Genomic DNA, 25,703 nt, shown 5'->3' with positions numbered 1-25,703 from the left:
TGTTGCTTGAACCCCAAGCATTACATATATATAGTGAGGTAGAGGTAGCACACAACCCTTGACACAAGTTTCCCTATATTCATTTATGTACATGACACAGCAAGGACACATAAAAGGAATATTCCTAGGACAGATGTAGCAGGAGAATATCAGAACAAGTACAGCAGGAAAAAACGATGAGCATGGCATTGTACACCCAGGTGCACATACACACAACAACATAATGTTAATATTATTTTGATTCCGCTTTGCAGTTGTCAATTGCCTTTGACCATGTATACTTAAATTCTTCTTTTCTTTCTTTGTTCTATAATATTATTGCAATTGATTGATTATTAGATTCATGAGTGACTTTGAAAATGAAAAAAAATTCATAATTCAATACAATAGATACAAGAAATTCAAAAAAAGTAATACTCTACATTATAATGAAAAACTTAAATCTACAACATATAATCAACAAAAACACAAAAAATAACACATTATCTGATGAATTGTTGTTACAAATTGTTAATTATATCACATTATCTTTGTAAGAAGGCACCAGAAATAAATAAGAAGATTGGATAAGATCAAGACAAAATAATAGAGAAGATGAACAATAATAATGGCGCTAGTGGAATAAGAGACTCAAAGAGAGTGAAAATAATAATTGAATATGAGATGCAAAAATTTCTACAGTGAATGTGAGAAATTATTTGCCCAACTAATTGAAAATAAAAATATTTTCCACTCTAGTGTTACGTAAAACATATTTCCCACATTGATGTTCATATAGATTAGGAAGTTAATTGAACCTATCATTTGAGTGGTTCATAAACAATGAAAAATTAAAACCAAAAAGGTTCTTCTAAGTTTCAACTATAGACTCTTTTTTAAGAAAAATAAAACAAAAAATATTAAAATTTAACTCAAATTAATTAAAGTGACCTTAACGACTCACCCATTGACAACTGAAACATTGGAAATTATTTTAAACCCAAATTTTTTCTTTTAAAAATGGAAGAAGTCGCAATTTGATTGTAACAATTGATTAGTTGTCATTCTCTAACTGAGAGTTCTTTTATTTGCAATGAAGTACTCCTATATTTTTATTCTCTTAGTTTTCTTTATCTTAACGTGGGGACGATAAAAACCGTGAATTATCAATTAACAATTGATCTGAATTCTTAATTCGCTAATAAGTCCTTTGTATAAGAAAAATCAATTACAATTATGATGATAAACATTTGGTGACAATGGTTCAAAGTAAGTTTTAATGAAGATGGTTTTAGATTCACTAACATAACAAAAATATATGCAACTGCAAATACACTGATATTTACAAATCTAGCCAAATACGAAAGTTGCTCACTCATAAAAACTTACTCACTATATTAGAGTTGCAAGAGAGAAAAAATTTAGGCTAATAATGAATTTAAATTTTAAATCGAAAACGGATTCAATATTTTTAATTAATTATTTTTTCCATTAATAAAACCGTTTTAAAAATATTTTTTCGGTAATAACTAATAAGATGACATAAGAAGAGGTCTCGTCAGAATTTGTATTCTCCATCAGTTGTACACTTCTACTCTTTCTCATTAACCCTAAAAATCTACTTTCTACATTAGTTTTTCATGCCTTCATCTCATTAATCTTTCATCAATCCACTTTTTCGTCCGTATTAATCAAAACACTCGTTTGTCTTTATCAAGGTCTTCGATTAGCGGGAAAATTTTTGATATTTTGTTTGTTAAATTAGCAATTTGTTCACAGTTTCTCGTTGAATTTCTCAAAGTAGTATCTTTTATTTGTGTCAAACACAATTCGGTTTGTTCGGAAATTCAGTGTAGCCTGTTTGATTTTGGTTCAATTAGGTTTGATTTTGGCAAAAATTGGTTTGGATTGGACTTAGAGATTTGAAAATCGAATTTATTTTGGTTTGATTTAGTTTTGTGTTGACACAGAACCGAAAATCAAACTTACACCTTAGCAATGAGTGTCTGTGGTGAGAAATCGGACGATGAGTATTCCGTCATTGGTGACAAAGGGGAGGTTGGTTTTATTGACTTTGACGATGACAGCTCCGTTTGTAGCTATGATCCTAATGAAGAGGGTTCTATTTTTGTTTCTGTGCCTTTCCCGTTTGTTGGACAAAAACCTCGTTCAGTTCTTGTTGATGCGATTGCGTCTGATGCCATTACCATTAAAAACAGAACGAGAGATTCTATTGAGATTTGGGGGATCCAGATATATGCTTCAAACCCTGAAGATACATTTGAGCTGTCGTTAATGGAACCTTCGAAATCAGGGTTTGTAGGGTCCTATAGTTTGGAAGATCGAGTTCTGCCGCCACATAAAACAATGACTGTTTGGCTATCTTGCAAGCCAAAAACCATTGGGATGCAAACTTGTATTGTCCATTTGGATATTGAAGGGGATAAGATTGAACGTGTGGTGTTTCTCCTGGCAGAAGATAGTGTCTCCAAAGCTTTAGCTTCAAATAAACCTTATTTTGCAAGGGGCAGAAAAAAGACACAGTTTGTTGTAGATTCATATGTTCAAGGTGTACGTCCTGCTGCTCCTGCGAATAGATTTCGCCCATTCCACTGTAAGCTTCTTGATTATTTGATACCAAAAGATATAAGAGAAGTTATCGAGTCGAAGCAGATTCCAGATGCTATCATTGAAGGCCTATCTAGGAGGAACTATGTACCTTATTTCAAAACACTTGTGATTATGGAAGAACTGCGTTTGGAGGTAATTATGAGTCTATCTCTTTTTCTTTCTAGCTGAATTTCCATTGTTCTTACATGGATTCAATTGTGCTACCATTCGTATCAGTGTAACATATTTCTTTAACTAATTAGCTTTTTAAATTCGCAATTCGCTCAGAATAACCCAAAGGCAAAAACCGACCATAATTCACCTTTTTGATTTGCGATTCGCAAAGATTTTAACCTGCTGAAAAAATATGTTATTCTTCTGTAGGAAGATATGAAGGCATTTGACATGGAGAATGCTACTATGAGGAGCAAGGGTCGTCTGTTTTTAGTACTGGAGGTCGTAGGCTTGGCTGAAAGAAGACCTTCACTTGTTCATGGAGATGCTGTATTTGCGAAATTTGCTTCCGAAGATACTGATAACATCCCGGCTTATGAGGTAAATGCATATGCAAGAAACTATTCCAATCTGCAAATAAAATATTGACTGTTTTGATCATGCTCAAGATTAAAAGAAATGTTTTGATATGTTATTGTTGTCTTGTGTTTTGCATTTAGAGCATAATGTGTTAATGTTTGAAATATCGACTGTATGGTTATTGGTTAGTAAGTGTAAACATGTATAGATGATTTGCAAAGTTAGGCGAAATGGGGTTTCTAAAACTGTTAAGCTCCATCAGGTGGGTTTCCATGATAACTCCATTTGTTTCAATTGTTTTCTTGGGTGCACACCCACACAGGCAGTCAGGCATCTTTGCCTGTATGATTAAGGTGGACTTTTGTAATTTCAGTTTTTTCATCTAATTGTGCTGTTTTCCTTTAGCAGTATGAAGGATAGGAAAACGACGTAATTGAGGAATTGCTGCAATTGATTAAAGTGAGTTAGAATGAGTCACCTGGTTAGTCTATCCTAGACACGAGGACTAACTAATGAGTGAGGTGTTCTTTATGAGTAGGACATGTCTTGGGATCAAAGACTTCTTTTATGTTATTGCTTTTTATAAAGTGAGGATACATGCAATAAGTGATGTAGGATGAAAGATGGTGAAATTCTATTTCACCTTCCTCGTATGAGAGTATCTGCTGTATTGTATCATGGTGATTGGTGACTATTTCATTGCATTCCTGACTGCTTGTGTTTTGAGTTAGATACGGTTTTATGTGTTTATCAACTCAAACTAAGCTTGCATTTTAGAATGAGGATTGGCTTTCAAAGATGCATTTCGTTAGTATTATGCTAGAAGATCGGTTATTTAAATTATGAATTCCGAATGTAATTGGTTTTGAAAACTCTGACTCTCTTTATATGCCTTTGTAGCTTGTGTAATACTAGTCACAACTGTCAGAATGTTTACCTCATTTTTTAAGTTATTATTACTAATTGAAGTCTTCTGCTTGTTAGGGTTTTATACACCGTGTAGAGGCTGATCAAGTATATTTGAAATTTGCTGATAAATTCCACCAGCAACACAAAGATCATTATTCTTATAATATCCGATTCATGTACAACCGTGTGAACATGAGAAGATTGTATCAAGCGATTGAAGCTGCCGACAAAATTCATAAAGCCTTCCTCTTTCCTTCCGAGTCTTTGATGAAGAGGCAGATTAAACCAAACTTTACGGTGCCGATATCTCTTAAACTCAACGAGGAGCAGATGAATGCTGTTGAAATGATTCTGGGATGTAAAGGTGGAGTACCATATATGATTAATGGCCCCCCAGGTACTGGTAAAACAATGACACTAGTAGAAGCAATCCTCCAAATTTATAGAGCCCGTAAAGGTTCTCGGATCCTAATCTGTGCAGCTTCAAATTGCGCGGCTGACCATATACTGGAGAAAATCCTAAAAGAGGACGTCAAAATTCAGGAAAATGAAATTTTAAGGCTTAATGCAAGTAGTCGTCCGATTGAAGATATGAAACCTGAGTATATGCAATATTGTTTTTTTGAGAATTCTGTTTTTCGATGTCTTCCTCGAGAAGCACTGCGGTATTATAGAATCATTATAACTACATACATGAGTTCTGCCCTTCTTCATACGGAAGGTATTCAGCAGGGACATTTCTCTCACATAATTCTGGATGAGGCAGGGCAAGCCTCAGAACCAGAAACCATGGTTCCTATAGCTAACTTCTGTCGAAAGGATACTGTGGTTGTTCTCGCTGGAGATCCGATGCAACTAGGCCCTGTTGTTTTCTCGCACGATGCAAAGAAACATGGATTAGGAAAATCATATTTGGAAAGGCTTTTTGAATGCGAGCTTTATAGTGAAGGGGATGAAGGTTACGTGACAACACTTCGGCGGAACTACCGTTCCCACCCTGAAATCCTGAAGCTTCCATCAGAATTATTTTACCGTGGCGAATTAATTTCATGTCAGGAACCCATGGAATCCCCTCTTTGGCAGGATCTCCTTCCTAACAAGGAGTTCCCCATGTTTTTTACTGGCATCCAAGCATATGATGAGAGGGAAGGAGATAATCCATCATGGTTTAATCGTACTGAGGCTAGCATGGTTGTTAAGCTCATCAAGAAGCTCATATTGAATAATGTCACTGAAGAGAGCATCGGAGTGATCACACCTTACCGGCAGCAAGTTGCCAAAATAAAAATGGCTCTTGAGAATGATGACATTCAGGAGGTCAAAATCGGCAGTGTTGAGCAGTTTCAAGGACAAGAGAGGGACGTCATTATTATATCTACTGTTCGATCAACTGTTAAGCATGATGAATTCGACAGAGTCCATTATTTGGGATTTTTGAGCAATCCGAAAAGGTTTAATGTTGCCATCACTAGGGCCAGATCTCTGCTTGTTATTATCGGGAACCCACATATTATCTCTAAGGTATAATCCAAACTGTTTTTCACATGTTTATATTATAGTGAACTTTCCATTACATATGACCATAAACTTGTTTGTATATATTCCTTGGATCATGTTCTCTTCCCATCACTCGTTAGTCGTGAACCAAACTATCTTATTCTTCAACCTTGAACACATTGTTAGCAGTAATTGACTCTACCCTCGTTAGTACTAGTAGTTACTTTCATGGCAGTCTGCCATTGTAGCTAGAAAATGAGTTGTTTTTTCGGGATGGATGAATATGTTGCTGTTTGTTGTGGAATATTATTGTTATTAAACTCTGTTGATTTTGTGTGTGATAGGATCGTTTCTGGGCGAAACTTCTTTGGCGCTGTGTCGACAACAATTCCTATGAGGGCTGCTCTCTTCCAGAAAGAGAGGAGTGGGACGACGATGACAATCCCATGCTCGAGTATGGATGCTCCAATACTGCCGAGACAGATCAATTCAAAAACGGCTCTTATAACTATTGTCAAGGACAGGACGACAACGACAGCTTTCCAGAAGAGAATGGATGGTCAGTTAATGCTCCTCCCGAACAGAATTTCGAGGATGGATGGTCGCTTGATGCTCCTGTGGCGCAACAGAGTGTTGATGATGGGTGGTCTCTTGATGCTCCCGTGATGCAACAGAATTTCGAGAATGGATGTTCTCTTGATGCTCCTGTGCTGGACGAGAATTCCAGCGTTACTGATCCTGTTGCGGAGGACGGTCAAGAGCCACCCTGGGAAGATGATTTTCCCAAACCCCTCAAGGATGAAGATGAGTGGTCTGATGGCTGGAAGTAAATTTCTTGTATTCACTAATGTTATTAAACATTGATGAAATTATTTGGTTAAATATTATAAAAGAATAATTAGGGTAGATAACTAAATTGCTTGTGGTATTACTTTAAACTGTAAAGCAAACACTGCTTTACTAAAATTAGTTTTACGGATATTTCATGATATACCACTGAGTTTCTTCAAAATTCACCATATACCACACGAAATTTTCTAATTCACCATATACCATTGAGTTTACGTCCGTTAGCACAGGATACCATTAATGACAACTGCCGTCAGTGTGCCGTTTGTGGTAAATTACCAGTATGCCCTTACGCATTCACCTGGTGCCATTGTTAGGCTTGACTTCCCCAAACACAGCGTATTTGTTCAAAAAACTGATCCTCCATCTTTCTTCTTCTCCATTCAAGAAACTTTGTATTCGTCTACATTGATCTAAAACCCTTAAAGTCCATCAAAAATCCTTAAATTCCTTAAAATCGATTTGTGTAAAGTGAATTGCAAGTTTGTGAAGTGATTTAGAACCCAAACACAGGTGGTCGTGACTGAATTTCGCACAAAGTTCGCTAATTCGGTGGATTAAGCATACGCAAGGTACCTATCCTTATCCATTTGCATTTCGAGTTCTGATTTTGTATTTTTTTTTGCAAAATTGAGTTAGGGTTAGGGTTAAGTGTGATAAGTTGCATGCGAATTTGAATTATGCTAAAGTGATGTGTTTTTGTTTTTGTGCAATTTATAATTTGAATTGTGATGTAATGTTTTGTTGGTAAATGTTGTTGTTAGGATGAGTTCATTGTGGTTGTTAGTTCGTGCTCCAGGGGGTACTTTTGATGTGAGGGTGGATGACACTGATAAGACCAATTTGATGGAGTTAATTGAGTATATGTTTGAGGATTCAGTGAAACAGAATGTATATCTCCCTAAATACTTCACCCTGTTTGTCACTAAACCTAGAACAAATCGTAAGTTAGAGTTAGTTGATGATGGGGCAATGTTAAAAATGTGGGAGTGGAATGAAGGGAATAGTGAAATTGAAGTGTTTATAGAAGAGACAGAAACACCATCCCTTGTGTTTCAGTCTGCAGAAGCTAGTTGGGCAAAAACTTTGAAGAACAGGGCTGAAAATATTATGCTAATGGAGGAAGAGAACAGAAGGATGGCAGAGGAAGCAGAAGCTGAGGAGCAACTTTTGACCCAGCAGGCATACTGTGGCTGTAAAGGTCCCTGTTCTGAATGTTGATGATGATGGGATTGAATATGTAAGAGTGTTTGCTACCCCAGCAGCAGATGAGGTTTTTCCAGGAGATTCACAACCTCAATCCTCACAACCTCAACCCTCACAACCTCAATCCCCACAGCCTCAACCCTCACAACCTCAACCCTCACAACCTCAATCCCCACAACCTCAACCCTCACAACCTCAACCCTCACAACCTCAATCCTCACAACGTCAACCATCTCAACCAAGTAACCCTCCAAGAAGGAAAAAGCTTACTCCAAAGAAGAAGAAAATACCCCCTGCACAGTTAACCCAACAACAGCCTAGCCAAGCAACCCAACCCAAAGAACAAACCAGGCTTAAACCCAAAGAGAGGAGGGTGCCTAGAAGCACTGCTGTTAAGTTTGGCCTTGATGTTGGCAAGAAAACTGCAGCAGGGAGACATATCAACACTAGGGGAAAGAAAACCCAAAGAGAGGTTGAAGAAATTGATGTTGAGTCTGATGCCTGACCTTCTGATGATAGTGAAGATGGTGATTATGAAGCTTCTGATGTTGAGGCTGATTCTGATATGGAGTTGGACAGTGAAGATGAGTACATTGTGAGAGAAGAAGATGATCGTGATAATATACATGAGAAGACCTTTGAGGATTACTTAGATGGGTCTCATGTGTTAGACAAAATGAACAAAAATGGTAAAATCTGGTCTCCATTACCATTTGGATCCATTGTGCTTGAGGAGTGGTTGATATTTGAAACCAAAACCCAGTTTCTAGATGTATTCAGAGATTACTGCATACAAGAGGGCTTCTCTGTTTCAGTTGACCATGTTGACAGTAAGAGGTACATAGCAAGGTGTTTGATGAGGGATTGCACTTGGAGGATTCATGCTTCAGTTTTAAGGGACAAAGTCAATTGGGCCATAAAGAAGCTAGATGGAGAGCACGCAACTTGTGGGAGGCTGGAAGAGAATCCTATGGTCTCTTCAGCATGGCTTTGCAGACATTTGATACAAGACTTAGAGGCAAACCTAGATGTCCCAGTTGATTCATTGCAGAGGCTGTGCATGGAAAGGTACAAGATCCATGTGAAGTTGAGATTGTTATACAAAGTGAAGAGTTTAGCGAGGGAGCAATTACATGGTGGGTTTGCTGAGTCCTATCTAGCTCTTCCAAAGTATGCTGAAATGATAAAGTCCACAAATCCTGGGTCTTATGCTCTGGTTACATGGACTGACAGTTTGCAATTTAAGGCATGTTTCATATCTTTGCAGCTCAAGTGAAAGGATTCTTAGGTGGTTGTAGACCTATCATAGGAATAAATGGTGCACATTTAAGTGGGTATTACAAAGGGGTTATGCTCACTGCAGTTGCAATAGATGAGAATAATGAGATCTTTGTGTTACCCTATGGGATTGTTGACACAGAGAGCATAGATTCATGGACTTATTTTTTCAGAAACTTGAGGTGCTTGTTTGCTCAGTATGAATCTCAGAAGGATGACTGGACTTTTATCAGTGACAGGATGAGGGTAAGTTTCTTATTTGTCTTTCATTTGAGATTATGTTGCTGTTTATTAACTTAGTCTTGTTTTTTAGGGGGTTGAATCAGCATTGTTTGAGGTGTTCCCAAGAGCTACAAGGAGAATATGCTGCCAGCATTTGTACTCAAATTGCAAGGCTGCAGGATGGAGTGGGGCAGCATTTCATAAGATGTTTTGGATTGCGGCAAATGCCTACAATGAGTACGTTTTTGAAAAAACTATGTCCAAGATAAAAGATTTTGATGCAGCAGCATATGACTATCTCAAAAATGTAGAAGAGCAGTGGAGTGTGCACATGTTTAACAGGACAGTTTGTTGTGATCATAACACAACAAACTTCGTGGAGTCATTCAATGCAATAACAAAGGCCAACAGGGATATGCCTGTGTTGACATTGCTGGAAGGTAAATTTGTGTCCCTGTTTTGCTTATTTAAATGCAAAAAAATTGTTATTGCTTACTGTTTTTTGAATAATTAAGATGTCAGGAATTGGTGCATGAAAAGGATGGGTTCCAGGTTCGATAAAGCAGTAAGCATGGAACCTAATGATCTAACAGAGCATGCAAAGGGGGTGCTGGCGACTAGGACTGATGATTCTAGGTTCTGCCATGTCACTGCAGCTGGTGATGGAGAGTTTGAGGTGAGGGATGACCATGTCAAGTTCCCTGTCACCCTTGGAAATATGACTTGTGGGTGTGGGAAATGGCAAGGATCAGGGATCCCTTGCAAGCATGGGCTAAGGGTCATTTACAACCAGAGACTTGATCCTAGGGACTTTGTATCACCTTTCTACAAGGGGCCTGCTTACAAACTCACTTATGGAGACCACATCCACCCCATGGCTGATCCAACTCACTGGCCTTCACTAGATGTGCCAGAAATTGCACCACCCCAAGGGAAAAGAAATGCTGGCAGACCACCTAAGCAAAGGAGAAGAGCTGCTCATGAGGCAAAAAAAGGAAAGAGGCATAAGAATAACAAATGCAGCCTATGCAAAGAACTAGGCCACAATGCAGTGACATGCAAGGCAAAAAAGGCATCATCAAAGAAGACAACACATGCAGCTTCCTCTTCACAGCAAGGCAACACTAGGGGGAAGAGAAAGGCTGCTACTTAGCATTGTTTAGTGTCATTTTTTTGGTGAACATTGTTTATTGTCAAGTTGTATTTGAACATGTTAACTACTTGGTTTGTATGACACTTCTTTTGTTTATCATAATTCCAATGGGTATATTTTAAAAAAATATGGTATTTGATGAAAATAAAAAAAGTAAATGGTATATGGTGAATTATTAATTTACCACAAACGGCACACTAACGGCAGTTGTCATTAATGGTATTCTGTGCTAACGGACGTAAACTCAATGGTATATGATGAATTAGAAAATTTCGTGTGGTATATGGTGAATTTCGAAGAAACTCAGTGGTATATCATGAAATATCCGTTAGTTTTATGATGTCAATAGAGTAGCCTTTGCACAAATTTGGAATTTAGAAATGTATCAATTTGTGCACTTACAATATCTAACATCAGTAACAAGTTAATCTTGAAATAAAGTTTTTTCTCTTATCTGCTAATCAAAGAATCATGATATGCTTCATAATACTAAATATTCACAGGGGTGTAGATCATAATACCAAGTATTAGACCAAATTTAGACTCAAATTCAAAACTGATATTAAGTGGTTCAACAAGCCAATATTTCTAACTGGTCAAACAAGCCAACAACGAATTGCTTAACACCCCTAAAACTAAATTACGATTATTATTTCTTAATCTGAATTTTGAATTACATTTTTTATTTGTTTTGAATTTTATTAGGGTTTTTATGTAGAGTAACTTTCCCCTTTTGTGCTATCATTGTCATATTTGCAACCATGCATTCGACACATTATCATCGTGCGCATATATAGTAAACGTAGATTAGTACTCTACTTTCTTCTCAAACTTTGAAAAGAATGATTATAATCACTATAGTACTCTTATTAGATTGACCACTTTATTTCTTCACATAATTATTTTCTTTAAAAATCAATAAAGTCAATATCAAACGGAACAACAATTTAAAAACAAGAAAACATAAAAATTCAGTTAGAGCAGTTGAAGGCTTTTCATTGTCTTTTATGATAGAGCTTTGATTCTCTTCACCTATAGAAAAAAATTAATTCTTATTCTCCTCTTTTTTACTCTAGCCTACCTTTAATTTATAAAAATATTGATAAATTTAACACAAATTTTTTATTTATTTGATCGGACTATAAAGGAAAATATAAAATGTGAGTATGCATTAAATTTTAATGGGTTGGGCGTGAGAGACCGTCTCTTAAAGAAACAAGCTCTCGAAATAAAAGATCATCTCTCAGGAGACCAATTGTAAATTTAAAGAGGGGCAAATTAACAAGGACAGACTCTGACCATATCCGGAGAAGCAACATATTTACTTGGCACAGTTAAGCACAGAAAGGCCATATAGTAAATCTTATATTAAATGGGATCAAAAAGTCAAAATCAAAGTCAATCTTAAAGTCAATGTATCATAAATTAAAATCTATAATTTTGGAATTTAGTTCATTCAAAATTTTATTAAAAATCTAACAGTTCAATTAAATGATTTAATTAAAAAATCTAGCAAAAGTTTATGAATTAATTGTCTTTTTTTCAATAATAGCTCTTGATGAATTTTTTCTTGAATTAGAATATTTTAAGCTATTTCCGTTTAACATTAATTTTTTTGACTGCAATTTTAAAAAATATTTTCAAAATATATTGAAAATTTTGAATATATTACAAAATTTTGATGTTTATAAACCTCCAGCCGCCCCCGATTACATGAAGGTCATCAGAAAAGCTGGCCACATATAACACGATGACTTATGGTTAGAGAACCTAAGATGGCATTTAGAGTCGTTTTCAAACCTGTTTTCATACATTTACAACCCGTTTAGTTAATGGTACAAATTAGTAGTAATGGAAATAGTTTGTAATGTAAATTTTTATGATATATATAACACGTATTTCCATTGTAATGAAAGTTTTTGATTATTAAAAAGTTTTTTTCATAATTGTCCATTATTATCTATTATCACATGTTCAAATGGTAATACATTAGAATGAATTTTGTGAAGAAAATGAGATTGTAATCATAACCATATAATTTATCAAGAGATATTTCTACCAAAATTACACTAACTACTATTACTATTCCCACCATTTAATATCGATTACCAAACATGCCATTAAAAGACTAAAAGCGAGCCAACTTTACCAATTTTCAGAGTATAAGGAACACAATAATAAAATATTATTTCACGAAAACATGTATGCATAAATAGGTTTCTAACATCTATTCCTTATAAACAAACAATCATCCTTACAATACCAAGCACATCCTTACAATATCAAGACTCTCAAAGAATAATAATCTCAGCCATATATATTACATAACAATAAGTGAAATCAATCTAGAAGCACTTAATTATCATAACAGCAACTGAAAAAAGCAGGGCAGCAGGGGAAATGCTCAGGGATGGCGTTGCAGCAGAAGGACTGATAGAACCACTTCCTGGAGTTGTAGATGTTGATGTTGGTGGCAAGGATCCCACTGTTGTAGATGGTGGACTCAGAGTTGTGTCTGAGTCAGGAGATAAGGCTGGTGCTTCTGTTGTAGGGATAGTACCTTCATCATCAAAAGTAGAATAAGTTAATACCTGTTAAGAAACCAACTCAACTAAAAACTTAAGCTGATGGTTGAAGCCCTGTAATATGCTATGTAATCTAAAAATGCCATAGTCTACAAGTTTTCAACACGTATTGGACGGTTCAGTTGGCTTGTGTGGCGAGCTGGTAGCATTGACGGCATTTTGTAGATAGTTTAGTTCTTTGTAAAAGCAAATCGTTAATGGAGATCTTTAGCGAATTTAGTTATTGATTGTTATAAATTAATAAATCAGCTAAAAGTTAATGAATAAAGTGTCCAAAAGCAGTTTCTTTTGCTTAACGCTATGTTTGGATAAGGTTTTAGGAGGGAAAGGAAAGAAAGGGTGATAAGGAGGGAATTGAAAGGAAATATTAGGATAATAGAGTTCAAAATAAATTAAATAGTATCAATAATAATACACATACTATAGCTTAATATTAATGTATTCACAAAAAAGTTTGAATATGAACTAACTCAACAGGCTATTTTCCTTCTGAAAGATTTGGTTATAAACAAAATAGGGACATTGGTCCATCCATTTCCTTTCCTTCTAAATCCCTCTTTTCCTGAAATTATTATCCAAATAAAGAAAATTATTTCCTTTCAAATCCCTCCCTTTTCTTTCCCTTCAAATTCCTCCGTCCAAACATAGTGTAAAAGTCAATTTTTTCTTTAAATTATGCAAATCTTTTAGTTGTTCAATCAACAAACAATCAAATGTCAAAGTCAAAAATCAACCAATAATTTTACGGAAAATTTAATTACCAAACAAAGTGTTTATATTTTCTTAAGAATATAATGTGTTGAATGTTTTATTTATTTTTCAGAAAATGAATTTTCAAAAAAAGGTGATTACCAAAGGGACTAGGAGCGATGGAAGATGCAGGGGAGGCAGCTGGACCGAAGGCAACAGGACCTGGAATCAGTATCAAAACATGAGCATAATTATTAGACGTCAAGAATGAAAATTATAGCCGTTGAGTGTACATTTTAAGTCTCACATCAGACAATAAGAAAGTATTCACAAGTAAATAAGTGATCTAACTTTACGTGTCCACAATAAAATTCATACAGGCTCAATTTAAAGTAGACGATATTTTACAAAATGTGGATCATTCACGACTGGTGGGGCCAACAACAACAAATATGTACAAATTCATTTTATTTAATACTTAAGGCTAATCATGCATAGAGAAATAAATTCATGTTGTCTAGGTCCAAAGCGGATAATATTATACTAATATGAATCAAGCGGATAATATTATACTAATATGAATCAAGCTGATAATATTATACTAATATGGATCATTTATGGCCGGTGGGTCCAACAGTATCAAATATGTAAAAGTTCATTATATTTGATATTCAAGTTTGATCATTCAGAGAAAAACAAGGAAATAAAATCAAACAAGTACCTGGAGCTGGAACCGGAGCACCAGGCGCAGCTGCATTTAGAGGAAAATATCATTTTATATTAAGCACAATCTACAAGGTAAGAAAATTAAATTACCTAATGTAATAATTTTGTGATATTTTCTTTCTAATTTTAAGTCAATTATAGTTATCTTAATTTGAGGTGTCTAATAATCTACTCCATTGGCATCAATTTAGACATGTAGGTCCCATTACCAACAAATATTGAAAAATACTTTAGTGTATTTGAGTTTGCACCATTAGACTCGTGCAAAATCAAAGAGAGAAAGAGAGTAATAATATACCCTTCTTACTTCTAAATATTAAAAATAATTATGTTCCAACATTCGACTCAAATCGTCAAAGATATAGACACATCACTAAAACATCAATTAAACATTTTAATTGTAGTATGGGTCCGTTTAATATTACTATGGTTTTTAGTTTTTTGGTTTTTTGATTTTCAAAGTCAAATGAGATTTGTGTTGTAATGAATTAAAAATTAGTCAAACTTATCAAAACATAATAATTTAGAAAACTGATAACTAAAAATTATAAACCCTTTTTTTTGGTTTCTTATTTTTGTTTTAGTTGAAGAAAACCGATCTAAAATTTAGTTCTTCATGCCATTGAGCACTAGCAATTTAATAGAAGAATAACAAAATGAGAATCATAGGTTGTCTAAAAGTTGAAAATTTTCCATTCAACTTTGTAACAAGCGTTCAATCCTCACATCGAAAGATCCTTTTATCATTTCGGTTTGTAGAGAATTGTCCTTACCCGATAATCAGAAAACAACAAATTAACTAACCTTTGCATTGAACAGGAACACCAGGTTGATTACACGCCCGAGGAAGCGAGATAGCCAAAGTCCGGTTAATAGGAATGCGGAAAGGAACACCACCAGTTATAATTTGGCAAAGACAGTTAGTCCCATTAGTCATAAGAGACCTTAATGAGTTGCAACAATCCGATGTAGGTGATGTTCCACTACCACTACTATTAGTTAGGTAGTTTATACATGGTGTAAATGTGGTGATCATTGAGGTTGTGCAAGGTGAAGTAGGAACTTGTGCATTAGCTCCTAAAACTAGCAACATCAAACAAGCTAATAATGCTACAAAACCACTTAATTGGAATGCTTTCTTCATTTTGATTTTCGATTTTCAATTTTGGATGAAGAAAATTGGTGGGTGTTTGGTTGTTTAAGTAAGGGAACTAAGAAGATTAATGGGTTTAGTGATTTGAGGAGGATTAGTGTACAGGAATTTATAGAGTGTTTAGTTGTATTAGGAAATGAAATAGAGAATATTTGGTAGGTTTTTAAGTGGGTTAGAAGCTCAACTACTTTTAACTAATTTCTAATTACTAAAGGAGATTAAGGTTAGGTGGATTTAGCCTGTTTTTGGATGTTTTTTCTTTGTGATTTGAAAAATTACTTGAATCCATTTATGTGGTTGGTTATTTAAGCAATTTAAAGTTGTTATCATAATTCAAAAGTATCCTTAACAATTGAATTAGTAACAAATTAACAGATCTTGAAGAAATGGTCCTTGGACAACTTTACATTAGTAACTCAGAGCCATCCCTATCCTCATCCTGATAACGTATTTTAGTTTGATTGATAGTCAACCATATCTACCAAGCTTGTGTCAATGGGTTTTTCATACCAATCACCAATTACATAGATTCCCAATAGGATGCTTTGCAATTAGTTGTTGGTTGAATCATCTGACTTATTTAATCAACTAGTAGCATTGATATTGATTATTTGTTATCGTGAAGTTGTTTGATAAAATTAGGTATTGATTGATTGTTGTTTGTTGGAGTTGAATATTTTTCGACTGATCTAAGTTAAAAGTAAAAAATCAATCTATAAACAAAAAATCAAAAATCAACCAATAGGCTAAACAAAAAGCGATTTACCAAACAAGATCATTGACTCATAACACAAGCTTATAGTATAGCAGTACTGTCTCTCTTCATTATGAGACAATAGATAAATCAGAAAATTTGCAGTAAATAAGCATTTTGTGCCACAAAAAAATTTTCATAAATAAGCTACGTCAAAATTTATATTTCAAAATGAGCGTTTTCAACTCAATGCTGAGGTTTGGTGTTTGTTCGTTGTTACTAACAAGAGGCTATTACTTAAGCTGAGTCGACAAAATTCAACTAAATAATAGCCCGACAGGGGGCGATTAGGTCGACTTTTGTTGACTTTTTGACTGTCGTTGACTTTGAAAGTAAATGGCCCGTTTTTAATAACAATGGGAGATAACTTAACTGAGTCAAAGAAAGCCAAAGAAAGTTAGTAATAACGGGTGATTTCTGACTGACTTTCTTTGACTAAGTTAAGTGATTGCCCGCTGTTAATAACAGCGAACAACTTCTAACCCTTAATATTAGGCTGGAAGCGCTTATTTTGGGATATAAGTCTTAATAAAGTTCATGTATATTCTTTTTGCAAAAAATACTTATTTACTTTAAAATTTCGATGACTCACGGGATCCCAGCGCTCCATTACACCACAAAAAATGTTTGTACTACCAACACACAAAACAAATCTTTACTAACATAGTGTGCACTACACGAGCCAAACAGTAGTTGATAGTCTAAATTATAGGGGTTGACTCAAATCATACATAGAATATGATTTTACAATCTTGTGACAAGGAAACAAATAAATTTATATGTTCAATTTTATTCATATAGCCTACTGAGTCTCCTTCGATAATGATACTATAATAGGAATAAACACTCTAATCTGTCTCATTAGGATTAAATCACAAAGAAAGATGGTAATTTAAAAGTATGTGAAATTAAGAATGTGATATAAAATAAATAGTGTAAATTATGTGGATGATATTAAAAAGAATTTAATATGTGTGGTTGTAATTATAAAAAGGTGGTGGGGTTCATTTCCAAATAAAACAATGATGCAAAATGAATGAGATAACTCAAATTGAAAATTAATACAAATTGAGTGGAATACATTGAGTTTAAAATAAAGAATAGTTTGAGTTTATTATATTCTATTTACATCCATTTAATTCAATGTACCAAACGTAAAATTGGCAAAATTCTTCTATAATAAGGTTGTGTTTAAGAACAAATAATTTATTTCAAATTGTAGATTTCAATTATGATATCATAAATGAAGTTTAAGAATGTAAAATTAGGAAATTCATTCTCAAATTCTCAACTTTACTACTTTTAAAACAATGATAGAATTAAAAATTGTGCTAAAAATAAACTAAAATATATTTAAAAACTCTAAATATATATATTATTTATATCACGCACCTAATACAGCATAACATTTAAAATAAAAATCAAAAATCACGACATTAAAATATATTATATTATATTTATCTTTTATAATTTAATCTTTCAAATATACAAGAAATATTATTCAACACCTCGTGATGTCCATTAGCTTTTGCCTATTAATAATTGTAATATAACAATGTCAACAATATCCTATCATTCCAATAAAAAATAATAAAAAATGATAAATCTCCATCTAAATGAAATTTATATTGGTTAATTATATGCAACTCAACTTTTTTTTTTAAATGATATGCAGCTCAACCTTGTAATTATAGTAATTAAACAAAATAAAGGCGATGCCTGTACAAAAAATTATGAAATCTGGGTAGACAAGTGTCCCATATCCGCAGTCAACCATACCAAAATCAAATTATATGGTATATTAGTTTAGGGTTAGGTAACCTGATTCTCATTATTAAACCGCTATACCATGTGTGTATAACGACCACCGTTGTCCAATTTCAATCCTATACTCTATTGATTCATACTCCACCTTTTCATACATGATATTACAACCCCAACAATTGATATAAATATTTGAAAATTATAAATGTTTATATTTCGATGTGGTCAAAGATTTTTCATTATTTGATTTTGAATTATAATAAACTAAAATAAAATATTTCAGTAAATTATGTGCATTCCTTTTTTATGTGAAGTTAAACACGATATTTTCTACAAGGGTCAATAGAAAACAAACTCTTAATTAATTTAATCATTTATAAGAGTAATAATTGGATACATTTGACCTTTCCAAACCTGACCCTAGGTAGAAACAATTTAATGACATCAGAATAATAAAATATTGTTGATTAAGAAGGATAAATCTAAAAGTGAGAAAATGAAAGAAGACGTGTTGATAAGAATTAAATGAAATGATAGAAGCACTATCTAAAATAAAAATATAACAAAGTTAAAAAGACAAACTAAAACTAAATGCGTGGCAAATCTCTTATGAATGGAAGGAGTACATGGAAAATTAAAGGTTGAAGTTATAACCTCTAAAATAAGTCATTGCTTTAAGTACGTAAACTTTTTCAAGCCACAAGTGCTAACACCTGAAATGACATATACTCTTTTTTCTGTTAAGTAGTTTACTGCTATCTTTTGGTCAATAAAAACCTTGCTTAGTTCACCTAGTACATGCACAAACCAAACATAACACTACTTTAAAAACATTCCATAAGGAAATATGCACAAGCCACAAACTTAAGAAAAGAATAGACCACATTCTTATCCATTTTGTTTGGAAGATGAGAATCACTTACGTTATAATGATGATACCTGTATTTTGGGCACTTGTTCTGGCTCAGCCAAGCTGCCCTGGGGCATTAACATCTTTGACTCCTTGCTTGAGCTTTGGTGTCGGAAATTCGTCCACCCCTACTTCATCTTGCTGCTCGGAGCTTGCTAATATGCTTCAAACAGTGCCTACATGTATTTGCGACGTGCTTAATGGTAGTGGTGCACAAGCACTCGGTGTTCTACTTAATCAGACTCTGGCTCGTGCTCTTCCTAGTGCGTGCGATATAAAAACTTCAGCCCTTCCCCAATGTGATGGTAACCACCCTTTTTTTATCACTACTCATTAATCATTATATTATTGATGGAAATTTGGATATGAACGACTTTTGTGGTTTTGGGTAGAGCTGATATTAATTTCGTGATCAATGATCAAGTAACCCACATTTAGATTCCATCTTGATCAGGGCGAGGGCTAAGGGAGCCAGTCCAAACACGCGCCCTTTTGTTTTATGCAAGCTATTAATTTTATGCAAGTTATTCCCTCTATTTCTTTTCAAATGTCTCATTTGATTTGAGCATGTTTCTTAATATCTCTAATTGTGCATAATTAAAAATTATACTAAATTATAAAAACCAATGTCGCGATCACCTTTATAGAGCATATTTTTTGAAATCTATTCGAAATAAGTATTTAATTTAACAAAAAAACATAACCTTTTATCAACCACTTGAAAAAGTTAAAAGCTTGGAGTCACCATGTACATTAAAAGAATGTTTGACTACCACATAAAAATATTGAAAACTCAATGTTACCACATAGAATTTCCCAACTATTTATACCATCCATATAATTCAAAATTTTGTTTTATGATCACAATTCACAAGAAACAAACTACATATTAAATTTGTGTGTTGTGTCTATAAATGTAGCAATAGCAATAGGACAGACAACTAAGAAACAATTGATGATATGTGGGCATATAGGGCGGAAGCTGAAAGTGTATAATAAGTAAAAATATTGCATTTATGTAAAAATTAAAATCTTGTTTTTTTAATTGTTTGCAGGACTAGTACCTGAAACAACAGGAAATGGTGCATATTCTCAAGGATCCGTAATAAAGATACCATTACTGCTAGTGCTTGCTATTTCATTCACATTACTCGCTACATTCTTTCAATTTTAAGGCAATGTAATTTCCTTCTATTATATTGACATTCTTTCCATATAAATCCATAGCAATATTGTACACTTTGTCACATTCTTATATGGAATTTTCTTATAAGACATTCTTTCAATTGGCATATGAAACGAGGGATGTGCAATTGAACAAGCCCTCCCATTTCTTTTCTCTAAAATAGGATTACAACTAGTAAGATGCATTGTAAGACTGCTTACTTTTTTTATCATCAAATGTAAGCTACAAAAGCTAACTCGACCTGCCTAAATCTAACTCGAAATAAGTAGGTTTGAGTTGGGTTTTTTAACCCATTTACGTAAATGTATCTTCCCAACCTAAACAATTTATTACATGGGTTAAAGTCATAATGTTAACCTTACAAAAACTAGTATAGCTCATCTAATTACATGAGTTAATTTAGAGTCACGTCAATCAGTATAACCTAAACTTATCAATTAATATTTTTCCTATTTTTTTTAGTTAATACAAAATAAACGACTTATAGAAGAGTTAAATAATGAGGCCTAAAATATAACACATAATCAATGTTAAAAATCCTAACATGGAAACCAAACACTCTTAACGTTAAGTGGGTTAAAATAAAGTTGACTTGATCTGTAAAAATTGTATCTCAACTTAATTAATTGAAGTAGGTTTGAACTAAGACATTCTTATTTATTTATATATAACCCGAACACAAATTCAACCTAATCTTACATGTTTTAAGGTTAATATTAATTCCTGAATCCCAACAAAATGGGGTCGACTATTTGACCCTTCAATCAAATACAACCAAAAACAATTCTTAAAGAAAAGGAAACTACTCGGTTCGTTCTTTTGAATTTGCTTTTAAATGTGAAAATGACATGTGGTGAGAAAAAATGTTACTTTCAGAGCTAAAGTTGGTAATTTGTAACGGCTAGTCACTTTCCTCAAAAGGTTGCCAATCAGATTTCCATTGCCCATGCGAAGGCAGTTTTAGTGGGTAATCTATAAGTACATATGCAAGTGTCTAAGAGGTCAAAGGTCGCGGAGACATGCCCAAGCCCTGGCGATTTTAGGCGACTGGAGTCGAACCTACTTAAAATATTGTATGGAATAAAAATAGAACAAATTAAGATTTCTAGTTCTTAGGGTGTTTGGCAGATGGGATTTCTAAGAGGGAATGGGACTTTAGCAAAAAATATTTTAGAGGACAGGTAGTGTTTGAGTTGAGACTTTAATTTTTATATTTTTCATCCAAGTCTCTAACTTAACAGATAAAGAATAAGACATTTTGATCTTAAAAATCTATCTTAAAAAGCTCATATTAAAGTCTCGTAAATCACATTCTCTTATGCCAAAACATGTAAAATTTCCAATCTCTGCAAAATTCAGAAAGCAAGCTTGGTACGCCGCCAATGCCTGCGTTTCGCATTGTACCTAACCAAATTTTAGAGGAACAAAAATGCCACATGAATTTCCACTAAAATCAACGAATTCAAAATAATCGACAAGAAAATGAAAAAACCTAATTATATTGTCAGTGTGCATGCAAATTCAGTAAGGAATGGGGCGATTCAGCCGCATCTTCTTCGTCAATGTCTTCTAAATCTTAAAGGTCTTGTACAAAGGCTCAACCGCTCAAGGCTGCCATTAAAGGAAGATCAAGAGAGAAATTTTAGATGATCAACTTACACTATAATTCAACAAGAAAAAAGAGAGATGAGCCATTAAATTACCATGATTTAAATTTGAAAGGCTTGCTGAAGTCGATTGGAATGAGGAGATAGCAGAAAAAACCCTAGAAACATCTACGAATCCGATTATGATTTATGCGAACTTTATAGGTTTTGTTCCATCTATAGTTAATGCACGATGTGTCCTTTCCCTGCATGCTTAAGGTACCATACAACACTGTTCACCGCATAATTTGATACGTATGACTTTACGACTTACGAGGCACAATAGGCGTGTATGAGCAATTTAAAATGACATGATTTTTATGGTTAGATTTTATTTTTTCGTAGTTAAGTCTGACACAAAATATATCATGGCAGTGTCGTAGCTAGATATGATTTAATATAATATGATTAGCTTTATATACGACAGATATGCCACTTAGACAAGCTAACACAACATGATTTGGAGCTTGACTCTAAAGTTGATGATCTGTACTTAGAGATGACATGTTACGATTTATGGGTTTCTTATAGCGTTTGTTGCAATTAAATATGGCCGTGATAACTCGTCACATTATTATCCCATGGCCCACAAACCACGGATAATGAACGTTGACTCATCACATGATTATCCCATGGCCCACAAACTACGGATAATGAACGTTGACTTGCATATAGATATAACACATGATGACTTTCACTCTTTCCCAAACCCATATGGGTTTAGGAGATTCACCCCTTTATACAAGTCTACAACTCACTTCTATCAATGTAAAATCTTCCTCACATGTAAAATGTTTCTAACATATACCTCATTGAACTTCGTACTAACATTGTCCATTTATGAAATAAAATAATGTTCAAATTGAGAGGCTGGTGCCATATAGGCCTTTGAATCTGTTGTGGTTGTTTGTCTGGCCTGTTTGATCTGTACTTTTTTACATAGTTTAATATGGTTCTGGTATATACAATACAAAGGATGACTAATTATGTCCATTGCAGAACTATACCAGGTGCACACAATTCTTCTTTCTGTCCATTAATGTAGTTTGAACCTAAGCACAGCTTCTATGTTGCAATGCTGTTAATCGAGAAACAATAACTCGCTTTAAGTCGAACAACTACTTCGCTGATGTTGGAAATGCAATGGATTAATGAAGTGGTTATCGATGAGTTCGTTTCAATGAGATGGTTATGGACGCGTGCACATTTCTGATTCGTGAACTTCGGCTGTTGATTTAATTGTCTCCTCTGGTACAACAGCTGATTCAGATCGTGCCACAGTACCACCACGGATGGAGCCAGAACCAGAATATTTCATTGCCTCCTTGTGGTAAGAGCTACCCATCTTCATTCAATCGAAAAACAAATTAATTGAAATGCATAGATGTTCAAAGACAGATGAAATGTGGGGATGGCAGTTAGTAAGAGAGTGTGCGTGGGTTTCCAAAAATAGAAATGTAGCAAACTTAATGGGATAGACAAACGACAACATAAACAGTTTTAGTCAATGTGATGGCTATACCTGAGTTACAATTGCATAAAGCGGTAGGGTGCTGTAACTGCTAAGAATCTGCACAAACACACTGCAGAAAAAGAAAATTCTCAGATGAAAGGATGTTAGGTGCCTGACCGTCTAGGGCACCATGAAACCAGGAAATCATATGTTAATAAAATTTTTATAGTTCATCAGAAAAGTGTAGCTCAATCGGTAATGTGCCTTCTATTGATATTGTTGGTTAGGGATTCAAAACCTACTAATATTGAATTTTTTGCGAAAATTTTAAGTAAACAGGGTTCCTTTATTCACGGCCGTCGATTAGCATGTGCAAAGCGGTTTACACCATATATGTATACTATTTTATACTTATTTGATTTATTGTTTTGAATATATGTATACTATACACACGAGACTAATCAAGTAATAAAGAGTCAAATATTAAATATTTTAATAACTAGAGGAATTTTATCATATACTAGTATTTTATTTTTTCTTTTCTTAAATTCTAACGGATTTTAAGATAAAATTGGCATAGAAGCCAATATTCACTTGACAGCCCTGCCTATATTATTTGCTCTGCCTCTTGAAGGAAAGAAGGGAGTTTTACTGATGTTCTTACACTATAATGAGCCTTGGGATAGTGAAGACAACTCTGTCCATGCTGCATGTTTGGAAGCCATACCGAGACTGCAAGGTAACAATTAAGAAGATAGTTGATCAACTAATTGAGGTGAATGGATTGGATGGAAATCCTTAAATGCATTTTCCTTACATGAATCCAGAAGAATAGTGCTATGGCAAAAGAGTTGCAGGAGATAATGATATGGATCAATAAGTGAACAATCCTTGGTCTGTTAAACCAAAAGTAGTGATCCGAGGGCTGAATTTTCGAGTCGTCTGAACCATCAGACTGCCTTCGGACAACTTCAGTAGCCAACAAGGTAATTACTTGCTCCAACTTTGTACCCACAATGAGTAAAAGCTGCAGTAAGAAGCATTCATATTCTCTTATGTATGCATATTTTCATATACTAACTAGAAGGGTAAGGGGAAATGACTAAAATAGTATTGCAAAAGGGTTAATCCCAGCATATGGAGTTGGCTGTATGAACCTGTTATGAATGGTAGTATACTAATGTGATTATAAATGATAGTATACTAATGTGTGACTTGAGTGCACATTAAAGGGTTGAATTCATGTGTGTGACTCTTGAGTTGTGGAATCCAAAAGGGTGTAATAAGGTGAAGAGTATTCATGGGAATTATTGGTGTTAATGAAGATTAAGGTGAAGAGTCTCATGTGTGTGACTCTTGAGATAATGCCTTTTCAAGTTCTTAGAGTTATTTCATAGTATTCATTACCCTAAATTAACTATGTATTTATGTGAGCCATTCATCTTCAAGTACCTAGCACTATAAATAGGGCTCTCATACCCACACTTCAAGTATGCAAAACACATCAAACACAACCCTTAAGCCAAACACATAGCCTATTGTTGTTATCTCTATCTCAATTGTAATTCTTCATATTGAAGTGTTGTTTGTATTCATTTGATATAATATAAACATAAACTACACACCACGGAGGACGTAGCCATCATTGGGTGAACCTCCTTAAATCTTTGTGTCCTTGTTTGTTACTTTGTCAAACTTAATTTTGCTCATTGTTGTTTGTTCTTAACATCGTAAGTATTTGGCGATCGTTTTCAATTGGTATCAGAGCCAAGGTTATTTTGCGGTGTTTTAAGAAATTATTACTTGAAAATCATGACTACAATGAAGCTCGATATTGAGAAGTTTGATAGGAATGTAAACTTTGGCTTATGGCAAGTCAAAATGAGAGCCATTTTGATTCAAAATGGTGTGCACAAGGCGATTGATGGTGTAGAGAAGATGCCGGAAGGAATGTCCGCATCGAGATGGGAAGAGATAGACACAAAGGCGTTATCGGCAATCCAATTATGCTTATCCAATGAAGTTCTAAGAGAGGTTGTTAAAGAAACAACAACCAAGAGTATATGGGAGAAATTGGAATCACTCTACATGGCCAAGAGTGTTACCAATAGGCTACTTTTGAAGAGTAGACTCTACGACTTACGCTTGGAGGAAGGTAAACTTTTAAAACCTCACTTGGATGAGTTTTGTTCCATTGTTATGGATTTACAAAACATTGATGTTAAGCTTGATGATGAAGACTTGGCAATTTATCTTTTATGTTCTTTACCCCCTTCTTATAAAAATTTTAGAGAAACTCTACTTTATGGTAGAGATAATTTGAGTAGTGATGATGTGAAGAATGCCTTGACTCAAAGGGATCTCATTGATACACAATTGTCACAAAAGTCACCAAGCAATGCTAGTGACGGTTTGTTTGTAAGAGGGAGGTCACAAGAGAAAGGTTCCACTAGTGGGAGTGGAAACAAGGGTAAAGAAAGGTCCAAGTCCGTAAGGCCAAACAAAAATAAGACTTGTAACTATTGCAAGCTTAAGGGCCACATCAAGAAGGATTGTTGGAAGCTTAAGAGAAAGCTAGAAGAAGAGGCAAGGGAAGGAA

The 25,703-nt window shown here is 34.3% G+C and overlaps 5 protein-coding genes and 1 pseudogene across 5 annotated transcripts; 4 read left to right on the top strand and 2 right to left on the bottom strand.

Annotated features, from left to right (window-relative positions):
- Positions 1 to 1,520: 1,520 nt before the first annotated feature.
- On the top strand, positions 1,521 to 7,278 carry LOC130803825 (probable RNA helicase SDE3). Its single transcript, XM_057668028.1, has 5 exons — positions 1,521 to 2,742; positions 2,974 to 3,144; positions 4,108 to 5,553; positions 5,874 to 6,950; positions 7,143 to 7,278. Exons 1-4 carry the CDS (start codon positions 1,978 to 1,980, stop codon positions 6,357 to 6,359), a joined length of 2,868 nt encoding a protein of 955 aa, XP_057524011.1. The 5' UTR covers positions 1,521 to 1,977; the 3' UTR covers positions 6,360 to 6,950; positions 7,143 to 7,278.
- LOC130805465 (uncharacterized) lies at positions 7,144 to 8,089 on the top strand. Its single transcript, XM_057670239.1, has 2 exons — positions 7,144 to 7,573; positions 7,626 to 8,089. The coding sequence occupies exons 1-2, from the start codon at positions 7,144 to 7,146 to the stop codon at positions 8,087 to 8,089; spliced, it is 894 nt and encodes a 297-aa protein (XP_057526222.1).
- A 743-nt stretch (positions 8,090 to 8,832) lies between these two features.
- LOC130803832 (uncharacterized) lies at positions 8,833 to 10,647 on the top strand. The gene is made up of 3 exons (XM_057668033.1): positions 8,833 to 9,108; positions 9,176 to 9,524; positions 9,600 to 10,647. The coding sequence occupies exons 1-3, from the start codon at positions 8,833 to 8,835 to the stop codon at positions 10,235 to 10,237; spliced, it is 1,263 nt and encodes a 420-aa protein (XP_057524016.1). The 3' UTR covers positions 10,238 to 10,647.
- Positions 10,648 to 12,398: 1,751 nt separating this feature from the next.
- Positions 12,399 to 15,701, bottom strand: LOC130803817 (non-specific lipid transfer protein GPI-anchored 20-like). The gene is made up of 4 exons (XM_057668020.1): positions 15,043 to 15,701; positions 14,234 to 14,263; positions 13,675 to 13,734; positions 12,399 to 12,797 (listed from the first exon to the last, which is right to left on the bottom strand). The coding sequence occupies exons 1-4, from the start codon at positions 15,380 to 15,382 to the stop codon at positions 12,583 to 12,585; spliced, it is 645 nt and encodes a 214-aa protein (XP_057524003.1). The 5' UTR covers positions 15,383 to 15,701; the 3' UTR covers positions 12,399 to 12,582.
- A 2,937-nt stretch (positions 15,702 to 18,638) lies between these two features.
- On the top strand, positions 18,639 to 19,993 carry LOC130805464 (non-specific lipid transfer protein GPI-anchored 5-like). Its single transcript, XM_057670238.1, has 2 exons — positions 18,639 to 19,124; positions 19,875 to 19,993. The coding sequence occupies exons 1-2, from the start codon at positions 18,818 to 18,820 to the stop codon at positions 19,991 to 19,993; spliced, it is 426 nt and encodes a 141-aa protein (XP_057526221.1). The 5' UTR covers positions 18,639 to 18,817.
- A 1,367-nt stretch (positions 19,994 to 21,360) lies between these two features.
- On the bottom strand, positions 21,361 to 22,489 carry LOC130805463 (60S ribosomal protein L39-like; annotated as a pseudogene).
- Between the last annotated feature and the right edge of the window lie 3,214 nt (positions 22,490 to 25,703).

Source organism: Amaranthus tricolor, chromosome 2 (genome assembly GCF_026212465.1).
Source record: "Amaranthus tricolor cultivar Red isolate AtriRed21 chromosome 2, ASM2621246v1, whole genome shotgun sequence".
NCBI classification, from domain to species: domain Eukaryota; kingdom Viridiplantae; phylum Streptophyta; class Magnoliopsida; order Caryophyllales; family Amaranthaceae; genus Amaranthus; species Amaranthus tricolor.
Note: the sequence above shows the minus strand (reverse complement) of the source record. Positions and strands in the feature narration are given on the sequence as shown.